Source organism: Cladophialophora carrionii (genome assembly GCF_000365165.1).
Source record: "Cladophialophora carrionii CBS 160.54 unplaced genomic scaffold supercont1.1, whole genome shotgun sequence".
Classification (NCBI taxonomy): domain Eukaryota; kingdom Fungi; phylum Ascomycota; class Eurotiomycetes; order Chaetothyriales; family Herpotrichiellaceae; genus Cladophialophora; species Cladophialophora carrionii.
Genome location: NW_008481816.1, coordinates 2,231,638 through 2,251,164, shown reverse-complemented (window position 1 = coordinate 2,251,164; position 19,527 = coordinate 2,231,638). Strand labels below are relative to the sequence as shown.

Genomic DNA, 19,527 nt, shown 5'->3' with positions numbered 1-19,527 from the left:
CCTTGCATGTGCCCTCATTGATCAGTTCTTCTCCGCCCATGGCATTGGGAATGTAGGAACGTTGAATGGGGTCACGCCGCCTCCGTATAGGCCTGCAATGCCCGCCCAATCTGGAATGAGTGTTAGTCAAGGCTATGCAGAGGGCATGCAGATTGGAGACTTACAGCTCAAGACAGCCACGACAAAACCGACAGAATTGCCGGCAACAAGCAGAGACTGGTTATTGTACATATAACCACAGGCCAACAGTAGCAGGTCTAGGTCGAGGAATGCGAGATCCAAGAACAGCACCCACGACGCACGACAAGCGGCACCTGTGTAGATCACCGTCAGGATAAACCAAGCCCAGACAAACATGGCCAGAGCTTGATTGAACTCAGGGCTGAGTTCGCCTGTGGCTTTGTCGGTGTACGCTGCGAGAATGCCGCTGCCTGGAAGGTAGATCATCGCGTAGGATATGTTGAAAGCTCCATAAGAGGAGAAGACCGTAGCTCCGAAGGTGTTGCCAGAAATGAATTCCATTATTCCCGAGATGTACTGGCATATCCCTCCGAAAAATATGATCATAGCAACGAGGACATTCGGGGTGTAAATGTTTCGCACATGGACACCGTAGGCCGAGATCAAGAATATACCTTGATGTCTGGGTCACCATGTGTTTCACTTCTTTCTGAGCGCGAGTGCTTACCGGTCGCAAAAGAGAGCAATCCCAATGGCGCTGGGTTGGCAAACGATCGATGCACCACTGGAAGAGACGGCTGCGTTCGGTCGTCTTCGTGCCCGCCCCTTGTGTGGACGCGTTCTATGCGTTGCGCTTGACCTTCAGTGGCAGCCGACTTTTCGAGCTGATCTGCTGCATCGTAGGAAGACATTGTCTGGATGTGGTTCTCCGAGGCGGAGGGCTGCTTCAATCTGTAAGGAGAATCTCAATATGTTGTGTTCCTGACGAAAAGTCCTGGCCAGAGTTGATATTCCACGTTCAAGTATGCTTCATTGCTGTTTTGATTGGGTTGATCGTCCTCGAGCTTCTTCAGCTCCCAAGCAGCTCTTCCCCTGCGATTCATTAGGCGGCATCCCCCCTGGCAGAGGTAGTATCGGTAGGATGCCGGTCGCTGGATCGACATCACGCCAGTCACGCAACTCGACTGAATAAATGATGGATATCTGCACGTTGCCATGGATCCTCATACCGTCCCCGGCACTGGGTTGACGGATCTGAGGTCCCGGCATTTAGACTGGTTTAAGTTGCGGGGTGATGGCCGCTCGCAAGCATTTTCGTGGCGTAGCAGCTTGATCTGGCGGCTTGGCGTCGACGGTCTGGACGATGATGTGCAGCATTGATTCCTCCATGTAGACTCCAGATGTTGGACACACGGCGCGTCAGGACGGGCGTTGAGACCGTGTCGAAAAGAGAAAAGAAGCTGCGTCGGTGGCCTGCGGTGAAGAGCGGATGAGGGCGGATTACGGCGGACTAAAGCGGCGTGTAGCGGCCACGCAATGGCAATGGCAATGGCAATGACGTAAGGGTTTGTGCATCATTTGATTCCCCGCGGCTTCACGATCTCGTCGCACACTGCCGGCAGCATCGCCGGTACGAGGTATGAGTAAACCCTCCGTGCTCGTCTACTCGGGGGGTAACGCGTTCTTCCGCTGGACGTGCATCGGCGTCGGAAGCGAAGTCTCGGGTAATGGCCGCGACTCTTGCACGTTGAAGGCTTATCGACGTAGCTTAAACTCTGCTCACCTGTAGCAAAGTCACCTGTGAACGACAACTTGAAACTTCTCTGACAGGCAGTTGAACTCATAATCTGTGACTTGAAAAGCCATGTCTACAGCCTCTGCGAACGGCGTGGCGTCTGCTGGGCCAACACTGACCAACTACGTTGCATATATTCGAGAGGGCAGCAGACAGCCGCGCATTGGACACCTGGACTTGGAATCGCACGCGATTACACCCCTTTCCTATGTCTCTGGTACGCCGGTAAGGAGTCTCTACGAAGTTATAGAGGCAGGCGACGATGCTTTCATCCAAGGTGGCGAACCCTTCCCTCGAAGCAAAGCGAAGCTGTTGCCGCCTATCTACGGCCGCGACATTCTGGCGGTTGGGAAGAACTATGCGGTGGGCATCGCCTCGAGTATCTGTTGTGCTGGCTGTTGACAGCTTGCAGGCTCATGCGAAAGAATTTAACGCTTCGGGGTATGCCCTGCCAGGTTCGCCAATATTTCCAGACCATGCTGACTCTTTGGATTTTGCAGCTACGATAGCTCCGACAAGGTGGACATGCCAGCGCACCCAGTCATTTTCACCAAGCGATGGACTTCAGCAGTTGCCGACGGAGATGAGATCTTTCCGCATCCTGGCTTCACCGAATCTCTCGATTATGAAGGAGAGATCGGGGTCATTGTCGGGAAACCTGGATTTAAGATCAGCCAGGCAGATGCACTCGACCACGTCTGGGGGTTCACCATCATTAATGACGTGACCGCCCGTGAGCGACAGCGCGACCACAAGCAGTTCTACATTGGCAAATCGTGAGCAAGATCCTGGCTTTTGTCAAGAAAGAAAAAGCACCGAGTATCATTCAAGGGAGACAGTGCACGCTAACCACGACGTACAGGGCCGATACCTTTGCACCCATGGGGCCAATCGCTGTTCCCAAGGAAAAGCTCCCCGAAATACTCTCCGTCACCACCACGGTGAATGGGGAGAAGCGGCAAGAAGCAACGACAGAAGACCTGATATTCAGCATCCCGGTGCTGATTGAGACCCTGTCCGCGGCACAGACACTTCAGCCAGGAGACGTGTTAGCTACCGGAACCCCTGCCGGAGTTGGCTTTGGCTTTGATCCCAAGATCTGGCTCCAGCCTGGGGACGTGGTCAAAATCTCAGTCACAGGTCTCGGCACATTGACCAACAAGATCGCAAATCCAGAGTCCCGCGCCACAATACTCGACCACGTCGTATCGCCTGCCGTACCAGTGGCAAATGAGCGAACTGTCGAAGGTCGCGGGCTTATCTCTGTCGGCTCAAAGCGATTGTTCTACCAAAGGAGAGGCAGTGACGGTGGAAGGCCGATTTATTTTATCCATGGGCTTGGCGGCACCTCGGAGTACTTCCAACCCATTATCACAAGGCTGGGTGACGCGTGGGCATACCACCTTGCGGATTTTGAGGGCCACGGCCTGTCACCCACGTCCGCAACAAGCAAATTGAGCATTGCTTCGTTGGCATCCGATGCTTACCAGGTTCTTTCTCAGGCTGGAATAAATGCCGACTCTGGCCTCACTGTTGTCGCTCACTCAATGGGCTGCCTCGTTGCCATAAGGCTGGCTTTGGACCATCCGGATCTGGTCAAGACGCTTATCCTGCAAGGACCCGGGCCTTCACCGCTCCCGGAAGCTGCCAGCAAGGCCACTTACGCGCGGGCCGCCCTTGCTCGCGAAAAGGGGATGCTGGGAGTTGTGGATGCTGTCGTGGGTGCAGGGCTCTCCGATCACAGCAAATCGCAGAATCCACTGGCCCTTGCTGCAGCGCGGATATCTCTGCTGGGACAAGACCCCGAAGGATATGCCAAAGCTTGTGTGGCACTTGCCGATTCACACCGAGACACTCTTGATGTATCTGCGTTGAAGGCAAGGGTGCTGATCATTACCGGCGAGGAAGATAAAGTCTCACCCCCCGACATGTGCCGGAAGATGAAGGAGAAGATACCCGGCTGCGAGGAGGTAATCGTTCTGCCGAAGCTTGCACACTGGCACCTCTTTGAGAATACGGAAAGTGTGTCCTCTGCCGTGACAACATTCCTAGCGAAGCAGTAGGCACCAGGATGGTCTCAAGTTGCAGGAGGCGGCAGGGTTTCTGACCGGGCCTAAATCCGCAATGTTCCATTTGACCGTGCATTAGAGCAGGGATAAAAATTACGCTCCCGAGGTCAAACAAACCCTAACTCGAGTTGTAGACCACGCACTAAACGTCACATGGGACTTTGCTGAGCGAGAATTGAGCGCGACACGCACGAAAAAGGCGTCGTCTCTGATAGATTTCCTCGTTTGCTGGAGGATCCCTACCCAGCCTGGCAAAGGCTCTGGCGCGGAAGCAGGAAAAGTTCAGCGCACTGTCTAGCGGGCCCTTGGCCGCCGAGCCATCCCGATCGAGCCCCGGAAGTCGCTGTCCGGGCGCCCCCAGACTCACCTAAGCTGGCCAACAGGCGCTGGTGGCGCCACCGGCCCCAGATTCTCCTCTTTGACGCTTAATCTGTAACTTTGGTCGTTTCCTCCACACTCTCGCCTCACTTCGTCCAAAGCCAATGGTCAAATACACGACATTGTCCAAGTACATCGGCAATGTAAATTCTCCTGTCACTGCTTGCTGGCCGTAGAAAGGCCGAATATCTTTGCTTCTGGCTGGAATTACTGAGAATCACACCTCGCTGTTGACCGTCTACGATGATGCCCCAGACAGTGAAACGGCAGCCATTGAGCTGTGAAAATTGTAGGAAGCGCAAGATGTGAGTTCACTCCTCTGCTTCGAAGAGACCGCGAATCGCTTCTTGGCTATTCTCTCGTGTCTATCGAGGGCATTGCCAGTAGATGCTGACCCCGCTGCAGCAAATGCTCCGGAGAGCGTCCATTTTGTCAGACTTGCGTTCGTCGTGGCTTCAGTCAAACCTGCTTCTACCTTCGACAACCCATCCAGACGCCCTCTGCCTCCAATCCAGATGAGGTACTACGAAAACTGAATCGGATTGAGAGTCTGCTCGAAAGACAGGGCCACCTGCTTGAGCAGCGGTATGACCTCGCCCCGAATGCGTATTCATCGAATCAAGATAGCCAGTCTCAGTGCCAGCCGTCCTCACTGAACTCGTCTCCGTGGAATGAGATCGACGCTGGCCATTCCGACGTGGCCGATACAAAGACCGTTGGTGCTGTTCTCATGTATGGGAATGGATACGAGCGCTTCGTTCCTGGCATCGCCTCTGCAGACGCTGAAGCCGTCAACGAACTGATTCAAGCTACTTCGGCGCCCCCGATGGCGACAGGTTTTCCATTCGCCGACGAAGCAATCCCGTCGCGGCAAGCGCTTCTGGACCACTTGCCACCATTCCGTCAGCGTGATCAACTCAAGGACATATTCTTCGAAGTCTACTCACCGGTATGTTTCTTCGCCATGTAACCCAAATTTCCCCTCCACACCATGTACAAACCAGGAGTGTCTCAAACCCTGGGACACCTCGGTGATCGGTGATGAGGGCCCTATTTTAGGCATTGAGATCCTCAAAGACGAGAAGATGCATTTCCCTCTCTTACCTGGTAGCTGGTCTTGGAACGAACGGGTATTCTGTACTTTTCCTCAGTCCATCAGAAGTGCCAACTTGAAAATATCCCCGTCGCCCACTTCGCTGCACCGACGTGACTCTCAATATGCATGAATTCCAGAGAGCTACATATGCTGACCTCCCATTTGAATAGCTTTTCCACATTCTTCATGATCCGACCTTCCATATGGAATACGCCAACTTCTGCCGATGCCCTGGGGAAGTGTCCCTCTCCTTCCTGGCGTTAGTGTTTGTGATCCTCTCCATATCTGTCAACGCATTGGACTCCGATCACCCGCTATTGACAGACCTCGGGCATGCGGCCGATCCCTCAGCTAATATAAAAAGTCTGGCGACCAAGTACCGATCCGCGGCCATGAGATGCCTGTCCGCCGACCAGTTCCTCTGGCGACACAATCTGCATACTGTACAAGCATTGGTGCTACTTATATATGCGATCTCACACGCTCATGGTCCTTCATGGGCTTTGCTAGGGACAACTTTCCACATCTGCGTCTCACTAGGCTGCCATATCGACCCCTCGCAGCTAAACCTTGACCCCGTGAGGAGTGAGCAGAGACGCCGCTGTTGGGCCGGTTTGATGTTGCTTTACACCATTCAAAACACCACCCTGGGTAACCTCGCTCCAATGAAATTAAACGAATCGGCCAGTGTCCGGTTGCCTGCAGACATAGACGATGAGGACATCTCTTTGGGCGGAATTTTGCAACGTTATGCCGAAGGTACAGACACGAGGCCACCTACGAAAATGTCATACATTCTTCTGAAATTCAAACTGTATTCCCTGGCTTCGGACATATGTCAATTTGCTAGGGATGGCAGAGACATTAGCAGTCTCCACGAGCTCGAGCGGCGTATCACCGCAGAGGAGAATCTACATGAGGCAAGGTTTGCGGACGGACAGCAGCTCCCGATCTATCACATCGCCCACCAGTATATCCTCAACAATTATATACACTACCTACGACTCATTCTCCACAGGCCCTACCTCCACGCATTTGGCTCAGTTCCAGGTAGAGGGGTTACCCAACCCCCAGAGCAAGTCCTTCAGAGCCGAGCACATTGTACGACTGCAGCCATGGTTCTCCTAAGCCACCACGAGGATCTGTGTTGCGACGTTCGTTTCAAGCCCTATCGGTGGTTTGTTTATTCACTTGGGAGCTTCCAGGCATTCCTGGCGGCCTCTACCCTACGCGTCCTGCTTGCTTCCGACGACAGCCTTACAGATGCACATCGAGCACAATTTCTCGGAGCAATCCAAAAGTGCCAGCTGCGATTTGAGGACATGGCGGGACGAAGCGATGTGTGCCTCAAAGCCGCTCGCATCTTGCGTCGGCTGCTACAACATCTTCCGACCAGGCCACCACCTTTAATACATCAAACTTCAAGCGCAAGCGATGAGTCCGAGATGTGCAGTATCAAGGACGGATACACCTCGATCAACCACCCTACTCCTATGACTGGGTTTCCTCAGCCGGGATTACCGTACGATGGCCCGGCGGTCAAGGCAGATTCATCATGGTTCAACTGCCCTCCACAAATGTATGAACTGATGTCATTGCCTGCGGAGCAGTGGCTTGGTGGTGCTTCAGCATTGGCATGGGACTGGAGCGGTTGGGTTGAGGTTGACCCGTATATGAATGTGCCGGAAACACTTGGGGTCGGACCTGGCGTTATGATGTGAACAAGATATCTGAAATTTGGAGCGTAGGGAGGCATATATGAAGGACATGTAACAAAATGATGAAAACGAAAAGTTCTTGCTTTCGTCATAACGAATACATTTGATCTCTTCATTCTCGCCGAAGTAATTGCACATTCTGTGAGAGGCTCCACCGTATCCGGCATAGGACGGAGCATTCTCCTACTTGTGGCAGTATCAGAGTTCACTTTCGCAGCTTCTCCCGTTCAAGCGACCATCCCTCTGCAACATTCAAGAACGCTACAACCGCAGGGCAAAGATGTCGAAGCCGTGTCCGTCGCTCCAGCATATCCTCCGACGGCTGTATGCGCAACCAGCCTCACTAAAGCCCAATGCGCTCCACTCGCAAACAACAAAGACTATTTCCTCGTCAATTAGACCTTCTCCCACACGTCGCCACCCCGTTTCACCACAATGCCTCCATTCCCGAGCCTTCACATCCTCCACGCCGAGGTTAAGAGCAGGAGACAAGCTGTACCACCGCACAGGCGTACGTATCTTCATCCGCGGTACGTCTCCCACATCTAACGCATTGTGTGCGCAACGTATAGCCGTTCTCATTCAGATCAGCGAGTCTATTCCTGGCGGTCGGCGCGGGCATGATCTTTTACTTCCAATATGAGAAGAAGAGGCTCGAGAGAAAGAGGATCGTCGAGATGAGCAAGGGGTACGGGAAGCCGAAAGTGGGAGGGCCATTCACATTGAAAGACGTCGAAGGCAATGAGTTTACAGAGAAAGATCTGCTGGGGAAGTATTCATTGGTGAGTAACCCCTGGACCGCACTACAGGGTTTCATGCCACCAGAGATAAGACGGCCTGTGGATTCGAACGCCGCTGACATGACGCCGCGTGTGTCCGGGTCTGCAGATCTACTTCGGCTTCAGCCATTGTCCTGACATATGCCCGGACGAGCTGGACAAGATGGGCGAAGCCCTCGACATCATCCAAGAGAGGGCTCCCAACACGGTGCGCCCGATTTTCATCTCCTGCGACCCGAATCGCGACACGCCGGACGTGCTCAAGGCGTATCTTGCCGAGTTCCACCCCTCGATCATCGGACTGGTCGGCACGTGGCAGCAGACGAAAGACGTGTGCAAGCAATATCGCGTGTACTTTTCCACGCCGCCCGAGTTCAAGCCCGGCGAGGAAGATTACTTGGTCGATCATAGCATATACTTCTACGTAATGGATCCCGAGGGCGACTTCGTGGAATGTATCGGCAGACAGGACACGCCAGAGAGTGCGGCCGCGATAGTACTGCAGCATATCAGGGACTGGAGGAGGGAGAAGAAACCGATCGATACGACGCCGTTGCCGTATTTGCAGAAGAAGGAGCGAGTCGAGGCGGTTGCGGCTCGGACGCAGTGAATCTAGGAGACGTTCGAGACGTTCGGGACGTTTGCCGCACGTCAGTATCAGGCACAGCTGCTGAGAAGGCCATGGATGCTATACCTGGGCTGCGGTCCCCGGGTCAATGACCTGTACTTTCGACGATCGGACCGCAATTGCCGGCTCCGACCTAGCGAGAGCTCGACCGAGATGTCGAGAAATACCCAACTAACAAACCCCTAAGCGATGGTGAAATTCATTGGGCATGGCGACGGAGTGTGAATACTATGTACAAGAGCTCCCCTTTTCACATAAACAATACTGAGCTCGACTAGATCTGGTCTTGCAGTGGTCAGGTCAAAGGTGAGCTCGGCATGAGATATCGAGCAAAGGACTGATTCTCAAGAGTTCGTTCAACGGCATGGTTATGGGATGGGATGGGTTGGCGAAAATCCTCCTCTCAACTACACCTTACTGTACATCGATACCCGGGAGATAAAATGGGAAAGTGTACGAGTATCCTGTGTGCAGCTTTGTTGCCACCAATCCAGTGATCGAACACAATCCGACCCAGATCCACGGGCCAAAATTCTCGGGGTTTTGACCGACGATGTTGTGTGCGCGCAGTCTATATTCAGCACTGACCCCTTGACAGGAACCAGAAATCAAGATCGCGCCGTCTCATATCTTGCATACGGCTGCCGTCCAATCTGATCGCGCCCCAGCCACTTCATTTCAAGTGTCGTGTCATGAAGTTCTTCATTAGGAAGGATGGTTGCTCTTTCGGGCCAATTCTCATGCAGGGGAGACTCTTAGACACATAAAATGAGGGTTCCGTCCTATATGAGTGGAATGCGACGCAGGGAAAGGGGCCGGTCACGGCATAGACGTGGCTCCATTGAGATGGAGAGAAAGCGTTGTTTTTGGCACAATTCGGACAATATTTTTTTGGGTTTGTGTGGGGAGGGGGTTGTGCAAGAAGTTGTGGGCGAATAGGATGGAAGGAGGAGGTACGGCTGGGCAAGAAAGATGTGTTGTCCGTCGGCAGATACGAGGTAGCAGGGCGGGAACTGAGAATGCATCGATCTTCAGAAGTTCCTTATTGGCATACCTATCCAGATGACACGAGTACGAAGGTACCTGTACCCCCGATCTCATGAGTGGTGAAGTTTGGCTGAGTCGAAGGTGAGTGGGATGTGAGACGGGGATGAAAGATTGGCCTGTGCCCTCCCGTGCCACCATGCTATGACGTAGTGCAGATGTCGTGCGCGAAATCGCTACTCGAATGTCGAGTGTCACTGCTACTCGTACGAGCGAGTGTCCCTTCTGCGCCGGACCTTTCGAAAAGCGCCATTCCACCCGCCATCTGCCGCACCCGTCCGCCGCACATACAAGAACAACTTGCGCTTTGGACTCGCGTGAAGGACGTACAAAAGGCTGCCAGGGCTACTGTGAAGATGATCAAGACGACCTGTGCAGGCGATATATGATTGACTTGACGCTCATTGCACACTGATCATCATTCCTTTGGTTTTAATCACGAGCTACAGTCTTGCAAGAGCTCAGCGCTCTTGACTCTGCCATGGCCACCGAAGGGTCAGCCCCTGCGACACACGGGACCGAAGACTCTGCGAAGCCAAGCAAGTCGTCGTCGTCGTCGTCGTCGTTGTCTGTTCTTGACCCTTCAAACTTCCCTCAAACGCTTGACTCCGAGACTATTTACATCTCTTTAGTCTATAATCCTCTCGATATACCAACATACCTCCGCTTCACTCGCTCTCCCACCGCAGGTGCAAATGTCCTCTTCCTCGGCACTACTCGCAACAACTTCGATCACCGTCCGGTCTCTCGGCTGTCATATTCTGCGTACCCCTCTCTCGCGTTGAAGTCTCTTTTTGCGATCGCCGAGGACGTGCAGAAGAAACACGGGCTAGAAAAGGTTGCCATTGTTCATCGCCTCGGCGAAGTCAAGATCGAAGAGGAGAGCATTGCCGTTGTCGTCAGCAGTGGTCATCGTGCCAGTGCTTGGAAAGCCGCGGAGGAGATTTTGGAGAGGGTGAAAGCCCGGGCCGAAATCTGGAAGAGAGAGTGGTTTGCGGATACGGGGGAAGTCGAGGAGGGCGTTTGGCGAGCAAACAGAGACCGAGATGGTCACGGCAACGTCATACAGCCAAATTGATCTTACGAGAAGCACCTCCCTCTTGTGAGCGTTGGTGGCCCTCCAACGGCCATCCGCTGACCCTATCTGTTCCACAGTTGATTGTATTGAGAAGAAAGGCGTCCACGTGGGTCTTCTGAACAATCCATACCACGGTATGGGCAACAGGCGGATCGTTGACACCCGCATGTTGAGCACGCTCTCAAGATAGTCTATGTGGCGTCCATGTCTACTGCGGGACACCGCTAGCTCGATGACAGAGGAGCACGTCGACAACAGCATGAGTACAAGCTACCTGACGTCGAAGTTCCACATTGGAACGCAATGCTTTGGCGCGATATGCCCTCAGGAGGCGCCCTGGGTTGCCTTAACGAGCCAATCACTGGCCTGGATGATGCGAGGCGCATGATATGGAGGTTTATCACGAGTTCACCAAATTCTTCATGTGGCGTTGCGTATCAATGTCTCAGATCAGCGCCTGGCAAGAGTTCTCGTACCACCAAGCGAGTGTCTCAAGCGAGGAGCTCATCCAGAACCGAATGTGCGGGGTCAGCAGTTCTGCAAGAGCGCTATGAGTATCGCTCGAAATATCGGGTGGCTGGGAGAAAGAGAAGATATGGAATGCTCTGAACAGTGTTTGGCTGAAAATGTGGACGATACGAGTATTTGCAGCACGCGACCTAAGTACCAAGTCGGTCCTTGCTCAAGCACGGATATCAAAGCCACCTATGAAATGTTCTAAGATTCGATGATAGAAACTTTCTACACCGCGGCTCGACGCGACAAACTCCTCGCGTCATGCGGATCAGCCACTATCAGTGGTTGACTTGGAGGTCATCGTTTGGCCGGGTGAGCATGTCATTGGGGAGGCTGGAGCAAAAAAGCATTTACTCTCTGCAGGGCTGTGAGCGAATTGTTTCATTGCTCAACACCTCCGACAGAAGCTTGAGAGCAAACCCAAAACCCCTGCACCAATACGCATCATGTCCACAGTGCTCTAAGCACCATGTCATGTCGGAGCCTTCGTGAGGCAGAGCACGGGATAACGTCACTGACCTTACAGCCGCCAACACGCTCCAGAACGATTCTAGAGTCAATGTTGTTGCGGCCAAGAACACATTACGGAGAACCACAGTACTCCGTACAGAAGCAGAGTTATTGAAGACTCGGCCAAGCGGGTCTCAGCTGGCCGTCCTCAAAACCGAATAATTTGAGCTTGTTTCTCCGGAACAAACGGACGTGCAGCATGGAGTGCTAGACCACGGACTGCCAAGCTGAAAAGTGAGTGGCTGGACGCATATTACGCACATAAGTACAAAGTATTCATGCGTTTGCGACCTGCTTCGGAGCTAATCATGAGCGAATGAATGTTAAGCTGCCAGTGCTTTAAATGGTTCACTCGGACACAGCCTTACTCGTACGAGTGCGCCTACAAACCGGCGTTCAACCTGTCTAGGCTTATCGGCGCCTGCTGGCTGGTGACCCCCTCGGCATCAACAAAACTTCTTTACCAAAGGCCCAGCGAGTGGTATCAGTGCTGGAAAGCAGCACCACGGCGAAATCCAGACTGGAACACGGAATATGTTGCACAAAAGCCCACAAATAAGTAGTGTATCCCCAGCACTTAGGCTCCAGCACCAGCAGTGAGGTTAGCAAAGCCGTGGGCTTTCGCGTGTTTTGCAAGGTGACGACGGAATTTGCGCCATCTTGCTCCGCATACCACTCGAGTTTGGAGAGAATCTTTTCTTAGGCGCCGGAGTGACGCACGCCCGCCATCTCAGAAGCAAGGGAGACCCTAGTCCTTGGAATCTGCGGATACGTTCCTTCAAGGGCATATTTCATGTGTACTCTTGTGGATATCACCCACGATGACCCGTTCGCCAAGTTTTGTCCGGAATGTTGCATGAATGTGTCAGGTTCACATTCACTGGTCCTTGCACGCTATGTACAAGACCGTGATTCGGGAGCGACGGTGCTGTTTCTCACAAGCCATCGTTGTGGGGATGTTGCTATTGTTATCACACACCGGCGCAACACTTTAGCGTCGAGCGACGAATCCTGCCTCAGCCCCTGGACATCGGCCAAGGCAGAATTCTCCGTGCGTGTGAGTTGGCGAGGAGGCTCCCACGTTTTTCTGGGGTCGAAAGTCACAGGGTAGGGCTGAGGGTACGGCTTCATCGGCCGCTGTGCGAGTAAACTCGGACCACATTCCAGATCTCACTTTGAACAGCGCTCTTGATCAAGCCTCGATCGGCCAACCAGATAATCCCGCAGACGGCCCTGGATTCCAGTTTAAGCAAATCAGGCACACGCCCCCGCAAGCTCAATATACAAAGCCAGCACATCGTGGATTCACTTAGACAGTGTACTGGAGCTGTGGGCTAGCGAGACCTGGACTCACTGGTCGAACTACATACGTACAAGCAGCATTCGGCAAAGTCACGAATTCAAGGTGACGAAGCCAATCCAAGCCCACGTGAGTGCTCTTAGATGGAGCCGGATACTTCGGCCACACCAAAGAAAGGGTCTCATGAAACTGATAACCAGATAGAGAGAGCCAAAGTATGTGCATAGCTAGCGTGTGATGGTGACACGTCGTTGGGCTCGAGGTTGAGGCCGCTCGATCCGGTCAGGATGGCCTTGGTGGAAAGAATCTAACACCAATCAGGTGCCAATTATACTTTGACAAGATGAGCTCATGACCCGAAGCGGCAATGCGTACATGCGAAGCTGGAAGGGAGAAGGGAAGTTGTGCCATGCTTCGTTCTCGAACCTTCATCGACAGGTGGTTTTCGTAGCATCTGTGCCACAGGAGAAGGGTCTCGCTTAGGCGAAAACACCAAGAGGAGCCCTCGTGCAAATCGACTGGGAGCCGGACCGCAGAGAAAACGTAGGTTATTACACTGATGTTGACTATCAGGGGCGCCAAGATGGTGCTGAGAAATTGCAGGCGAGGAGGAGGAGATTAACTGATCATCGGGATTTGCCTCTCCCTTTTCCTCTCCCTTTTCCTCTTGCCCATCCCAACAAGGCTGTCATCAGCAACGGCAGAGGACACCCATAAGATCACGGCAGACTCGGACATGAGATCCCATACTCGGTATCCTCTGTGATTCACGCACGTTATCGCCCTTGATCCGGGACCATGATCGTTCCATCAAGCCGTCATTGATGTGTGCCGGCATTGCGGTGATGGCAGAGCGAGGGCCAAACGAGCTCTGTCAGTTCAGGCAAAAAGATTCCACTCGATTGGCCGACTGGCACCGCACCATACTCGATATCGCTAAGCGGCTAGGAACGAGGCGGTCAGTCGGACGATAAAGTCCGTGGAGAGACTGCCGATGCAAAGCAGGGGCAGGGCGAGTCTGATTTGCCCGCGACCAAGATTGCGGCGCAGACCACGGCATCCACACTGTCCCGTTAGTGATGGCGCTACGGACTGAATATAGCATCACTCCACATGTCAATCGCTCGAATGGGGCCATTTCGCGGCGGATGAGGAGGCCTAAAGTGCGCCCAAGCTCGCCGGCTGACCAATGAGTCCCTGGAAATCTCCACTAAGGCTGTCGTCGGCTCCCCGCCTCCTCCACGACGCTGCACCTCATGTCGTTCGCATGGCTCTGAGCCCGCCGAACAGGTTCTTCGGAGGCGATGGTGCTTGCCATGTTGTTGTGAACAGGAACTCGTGAATCCAAAGGCAGCTCGGCGAACGCTCGTGGCCTCGAGTACAAGGTGATCGACCGCGGGAGACGAGGTCGAAGGGACGGTTCGTGGAGTGCGACAGCCCGGCGGCCAGCCATGACATCCCTGTCTCCGGATTTTGGCAGGCTCGTAAAACAGGCTATCGCCAAAGTTACACCTCCGAGATATGCACGATAGCCGTCATGGGCCAAATGATTCACTCAGCCGTGGCCATGTACCCATGCACTGCATGCTCTGTGACCATGAAAAATGCTCCAGACGAGCATACCAGACCTTCCCGTGTCCTTGATGCAATGAACCACCGCTGGCTCGAGATCCCGGCCGAGTATGTTGTGCCATCTGTAGCAGAAATTCCATCTTCTGGCTTCTACACAGTCCACGGGCCGAGAGCTGTCGTGACTATCCATCACTTCCCCTGGTAATCGATCACTTGCAGCTTGCCACCTCGCGCTGCACGCCCAATCAAAGCTGGAGAGGCTTCAGCTCCCAATTTCTCGCGTCTCCGTCCGTATTTCGACGGTCCGTTCGACAGCCAGCTCAACCGCTCGCATTTCGTCCGGCGACTCACAAAGTGCGTCTTACAGGATCCGTACGAGATCCTCAACGTCCTCCAAGGGCTTACATAGAAGTGACTTGCTCCGTCCCTCTTCCATCGCACATCCCCATAGCCGAGCACCGACCAGCCGCTGAAACGGCGAAATCATATTATTGGAGCGACAGAGTCTCAGATCGCGGGCCTGAAAGAAAGCGTGTTCCCGGGGGGGGGATACCCAGGCGTGCGTGGTAATTGTTCCCAAATCCAAAGCATCCTCTTTCCAGGGCTCTATTCCCGGATAGTACTAAGCCGTGGCTGTCCCAGGAGGTCCAAGTCATCCCAGGCCCGCCGCCGCAGAGCACCAGCTCCAGCCTAGGAGCCTTCGGCACCTAGTCGTGCTCTCTTTCTGTTGCAGACTAGCCTCACAGCCCACCCGCAAGCCCGCCGCAGCGCTCGACGACTTGCCAGGCCGCTCCTGCACCCGCAGCCCGCTTTTTTGTCTCTCTCTCACACGCCAGCTTCGCGAGTCGGCAGCCCAGCTCACGCTCCTTCAACCCCCCCCGTCCAACCCCCAATCCTATTCCAGGGCTCGTCATCTCGACCACCCGGCGGGTCTTATTCCTGGCCGTGGTCCCCTCCCTGCCTGCCGACTCTACTACTTCACCACTTTCGCTCACTCCTTCACTACCACCGCCCTGCCGCCCCTGCCTCGACACCTTGCTGGACTCTTTTCTTCTTGTTTTTCTTGTTGTTGGCCGTAATCGTCGGCGGACACAAAATCACGCTCGTTCCTAGTTCACCACCGTTCCCTCACACTGGCGGCGCCCAATTCGTGGGACAGCTGGGAAGTCGCGCGAGGCTACGACTCTCAATCGCGTCCGGGTACTTCTCTGGCCAACCACGCACAACAATCACCGCCTCGACATCTCGCATCCGCCCTGCCGACCACATTGAACGGCAATAATCCCAGTATTCGACCAAGCTCAAGAGCCGACAACATGGAGGATGATGGCGCCAGCAACGGATTCCTCCGACCCCTATCCCAGCCGGCGTTGAACTCGAGATTTCCGTCACTACGACGCTTGAACTCCACCGAACCCTACCGACACCGTTCGTTACCTGCTGAACCCTCACCTGGCTCCGACCGTGCCAGCAGTGAGATTACCTTCGCTGTCCTGTATGATGATGGCCCCGACTACCACGTCGGCCGATACGACGATCAGGGGTCGATGCGGTCTCATCAGCAACGAGACTCGATACAGTCCTACGCCCCGTCCTTCCGAACGCGAGACTCGAGGATAGTCAGCGACGACCATTACCTCGGCCGTGACCAAGACTTTGTAGCGAACCAGAGATTACTGGCAGAAGGCTACCTAAACAGCAATGATTCCCTGTACGACCAGTCAGTTCCTCGTTATCCTACCCAGTCAGAAGAGACGTTAGCCATGAACACACTACATAATACATATCCTCGAGATGAGAAGAGACCGTTGTCACAACAAATGACTCCTCCGATGGACCGAGCGACCAGCAAACATTCACATGAGTCCTGGTGCACGTGCGAGGAAGACCATGGCCATGGTCATAGCCACGGCATGTTAGACAGGAAGGACCCAGCCAAGTTTGATCTTGAAGCCCAGAACGGCCCTGCTACCCCCACCCCCTTCCTACCGAAGGAGAAGCCTGGTGGTGGCCCCGGCGGCCCCGGCGGTCCTGGTGGTCCGGGAGGTCCCAAGAAGCCCAAGGATCCCTTCGATGTAAGTCTCGCGCACGAACGTACTCGATCGAACAAGACCAGGGCTAACTTCGCATTGCAGGTCACGTTTGAAGGTCCTAATGACCCGCTTAACCCAAAGAACTGGCCGAGCAAGAAGAAATGGGCCATCACCATGCTCACAGCGGCATTCACTTTCCTGTCACCTCTTGCTTCCTCGATGATTGCACCCGCCTTGTTCCAGATCCAAGAAGACTTCGACATCAAGAGCGACTTTGAGCTGCAGATGACTCTGTCCATCTTCGTCTTGGCCTACGCGATCGGTCCTATGATTCTGGGGCCTCTCTCCGAATTATACGGCCGTGTCGTCATCCTTCAATCCTCCAACGTCTTGTTCCTGGCCTTCAACACGGCCTGTGGCTTTGCTCAGTCTTCCGCACAGCTCCTGGCTTTCCGCTTCCTGGCCGGTCTCGGTGGTTCTGCTCCCCTGGCCATTGGTGGTGGTGTCCTCGGTGACTTGTTCAAGCCCGAAGAGCGTGGCAAGGCCATGGGTATCTACGCGATGGGGCCTCTTCTCGGTCCCGCCATTGGTCCGATCGTGGGCGCCTGGGTCGCCGAGAAGTCCACTTGGCGATGGATGTTCTATGCCTCGTCGATTGTCAACGCCTTCATCCTGGCGGCCGGATTCTGGAAACTCAACGAAACCTACGCTCCTTACATCCTGCACAAGAAGGCCAAGATGATTCGCAAGCAGACTGGCGACAACCGTTACCGCGCAGAAGGCGAAGGTGAGGTGGACCAGCCAGTCTGGAAGAAGATCGTCAAGACCATGGTCCGATCGTTTGGCATGCTGTTCAGCCAGCCCATCGTCCAGGTCTTGGCTCTCTACATGGCTTTCTCGTACGGAATCCTGTACCTCGCTCTCTCCACGTTCCCCAACCTGTACATGAAGGTCTACGGAGAATCCGTCGGCATTGCTGGTCTCAACTACATCTCCCTCGGTCTGGGCTTCTTCATCGGTGCCCCTCTCTGCGGCAAATCTGGCGACAAGGTCTACCGCAAGCTCAAGGCCAAGGATCCCCGAGGACTGGGCAAACCCGAATACCGTATGCCAGTCGTCATCCCCTTCTCGCTCTTTGTGCCCATCGGCCTCTTGGTGTACGGATGGTCCGCTCAAGTCAAAACCCACTGGATTGTTCCCAACATCGGCTCCTTCCTGTTCGGCATTGGCACGATCGCTGCATTCCAATGCGTCACCACGTACCTTGTCGACACCTACGCCCGGTTCGCCGCTTCTGCTGTGGCTGCCGTCACGATCTTACGGTCACTGGCTGGTTTCAGCTTCCCGCTCTTCGCCCCCATCATGTACAAGGCCCTCGACTTCGGCTGGGGTAATACCGTTTTGGCACTTGCCGCCGTCGGCATCGGCATTCCTGTCCCTATCCTCCTCTGGCTCTTCGGAGAGAAGCTGAGGAAACGAAGCAGTCTCGCCAGCAAGGGTCCTCCGGGCGGTAGAGGCCCCGGAGGTCCTGGAGGCCCAGGTGGCCCCGGTGGTCCCCCAGGTGGCGGTCCTGGCGGTCCCGGTGGTCCGGGCATGAAAGGTCCTGGAGGTCCTCCGGGTGGTCCTGGCGGCAAAGGACCGGCGCCTAGCGGCAAACCTCCCGGCTATACGCAATGAAACGACCCGAAAGAATTATAATATCTAATCATCAGACCCTCCCCAACCGATCATCTTTGTATCTATGTCACCTCACCAAGAACATTCCATTATATGTCATCATGGGACGAGCGGAATCGGCGTTTGTCGGGGACATGAAAGCGCCAGAGCGCCAGCAGTTACACGTATACCTTCATATGTCCGAGTTGCACTGCGTTCTGAATCCATGGCCCCCCCTGCATTTTTGAAAAGTGGATTGTTTTTGGTCTAACTAGTGTGGTGGAAGTATTGACAGGAATGGATTCTCATGTGTTGAAGATGAAAGATGAAGTGGTGGATTGGACTGGAAGCGTCCAGTCGCCCGTGTTTCCCTACCAGTGGTTCAAGCGAGAAATATGAAACTCCTAAAACTTGCGAGTCCGAGTCCGAGTAAAAAGTAGCAAGCGCTTTCGTGATGGTGTTGCGACTCTAGACGTGTTACTCCGCCAGGTACGACGAGAAAGACCTCGACTGTCTCCCTGCGGTGCTGCCGTACTACGGTGCTCGCGGTTGCCAAGCAAGAAGAGTCTGAGAGCAAGACATGCGTTAACACCGTAACAGAGTGTCTTTGGTCCCGGAAGAATCACAGCCGTAGGTCGTCGGTGTGTGAGGGAGTACACAGGACGCAGGACGCAGGAGGAAGGACGCGGCCATACAGTGCTGGCGGACGAAGACTCGTCCCAAGACTCGTCCCTAGGCTCAGCCTCGCACGGTCAGGTACAGTACAGTATGTACAGGCACGACAGGCAGGCGGACAGGCCAGTCCCGCACTCTATGCTCGACGCTCTATGCTCGACGCTGCACACGCGCTGACGCTCTACTTAGGTAGGTAGCGCATTGCGAACCATGAAGACGATATGAGTACAAGACGAGTCGAGTCAGAGGGCGAGTGCGAGCATGTACTGTACGCAGGGTTGTACAGTAAGTAGTAGTATGGCGAACACGGGAACCTAAGGGCATCTTGTCGTATGCTTTGCGCCCGACACGTATGGTCGGGGAATCCACCTACAGTATGTACTTTCTTTTATCTTGTACCGTACCCCGTACTGGTCTGTCCTGGCCTGCCCCGGTCTGTCCTCGTGTGTGACTGGGTGCTTATGTACGGAGGACTGCGGACTACAGTACTGCGTAGATAGTCATGTACCGAGGTACCTAGGCAGATGTGACAGTCTCTCACAGGAGTACAGAGTACTGTGTACAGAGTACTGTGTACAGAGTACTGCTGGTACATACTCCGTGCTCCGTAGGTCCTAGCAAATAAGTACAGTCTCGGAGTACAGAGTACAGAATACGGTATACATACCATGTATTCCTACGGGGGCGAGAACTCCTAAACCACTCCTCAGGAGGGTGGT

At 54.3% G+C, this 19,527-nt stretch overlaps 6 protein-coding genes across 6 annotated transcripts; 5 read left to right on the top strand and 1 right to left on the bottom strand.

The window, feature by feature from the left end:
- Positions 1 to 21: 21 nt before the first annotated feature.
- G647_00790 (uncharacterized protein) lies at positions 22 to 872 on the bottom strand (the record flags this gene model as incomplete). The annotated part of the gene is made up of 3 exons (XM_008724193.1): positions 22 to 110; positions 165 to 635; positions 689 to 872. The coding sequence occupies 3 exons, from the start codon at positions 870 to 872 to the stop codon at positions 22 to 24; spliced, it is 744 nt and encodes a 247-aa protein (XP_008722415.1).
- A 953-nt stretch (positions 873 to 1,825) lies between these two features.
- On the top strand, positions 1,826 to 3,819 carry G647_00789 (uncharacterized protein; the record flags this gene model as incomplete). The annotated part of the gene is made up of 4 exons (XM_008724192.1): positions 1,826 to 2,119; positions 2,169 to 2,197; positions 2,257 to 2,532; positions 2,619 to 3,819. 4 exons carry the CDS (start codon positions 1,826 to 1,828, stop codon positions 3,817 to 3,819), a joined length of 1,800 nt encoding a protein of 599 aa, XP_008722414.1.
- A 1,114-nt stretch (positions 3,820 to 4,933) lies between these two features.
- G647_00788 (uncharacterized protein) lies at positions 4,934 to 7,020 on the top strand (the record flags this gene model as incomplete). The annotated part of the gene is made up of 2 exons (XM_008724191.1): positions 4,934 to 5,152; positions 5,470 to 7,020. The coding sequence occupies 2 exons, from the start codon at positions 4,934 to 4,936 to the stop codon at positions 7,018 to 7,020; spliced, it is 1,770 nt and encodes a 589-aa protein (XP_008722413.1).
- A 617-nt stretch (positions 7,021 to 7,637) lies between these two features.
- On the top strand, positions 7,638 to 8,406 carry G647_00787 (uncharacterized protein; the record flags this gene model as incomplete). Its single annotated transcript, XM_008724190.1, has 2 exons — positions 7,638 to 7,799; positions 7,906 to 8,406. The coding sequence occupies 2 exons, from the start codon at positions 7,638 to 7,640 to the stop codon at positions 8,404 to 8,406; spliced, it is 663 nt and encodes a 220-aa protein (XP_008722412.1).
- A 1,543-nt stretch (positions 8,407 to 9,949) lies between these two features.
- G647_00786 (uncharacterized protein) lies at positions 9,950 to 10,546 on the top strand (the record flags this gene model as incomplete). The annotated part of the gene is made up of 1 exon (XM_008724189.1): positions 9,950 to 10,546. The coding sequence occupies one exon, from the start codon at positions 9,950 to 9,952 to the stop codon at positions 10,544 to 10,546; it is 597 nt and encodes a 198-aa protein (XP_008722411.1).
- A 5,214-nt stretch (positions 10,547 to 15,760) lies between these two features.
- Positions 15,761 to 18,154, top strand: G647_00785 (uncharacterized protein; the record flags this gene model as incomplete). Its single annotated transcript, XM_008724188.1, has 1 exon — positions 15,761 to 18,154. The coding sequence occupies one exon, from the start codon at positions 15,761 to 15,763 to the stop codon at positions 18,152 to 18,154; it is 2,394 nt and encodes a 797-aa protein (XP_008722410.1).
- Between the last annotated feature and the right edge of the window lie 1,373 nt (positions 18,155 to 19,527).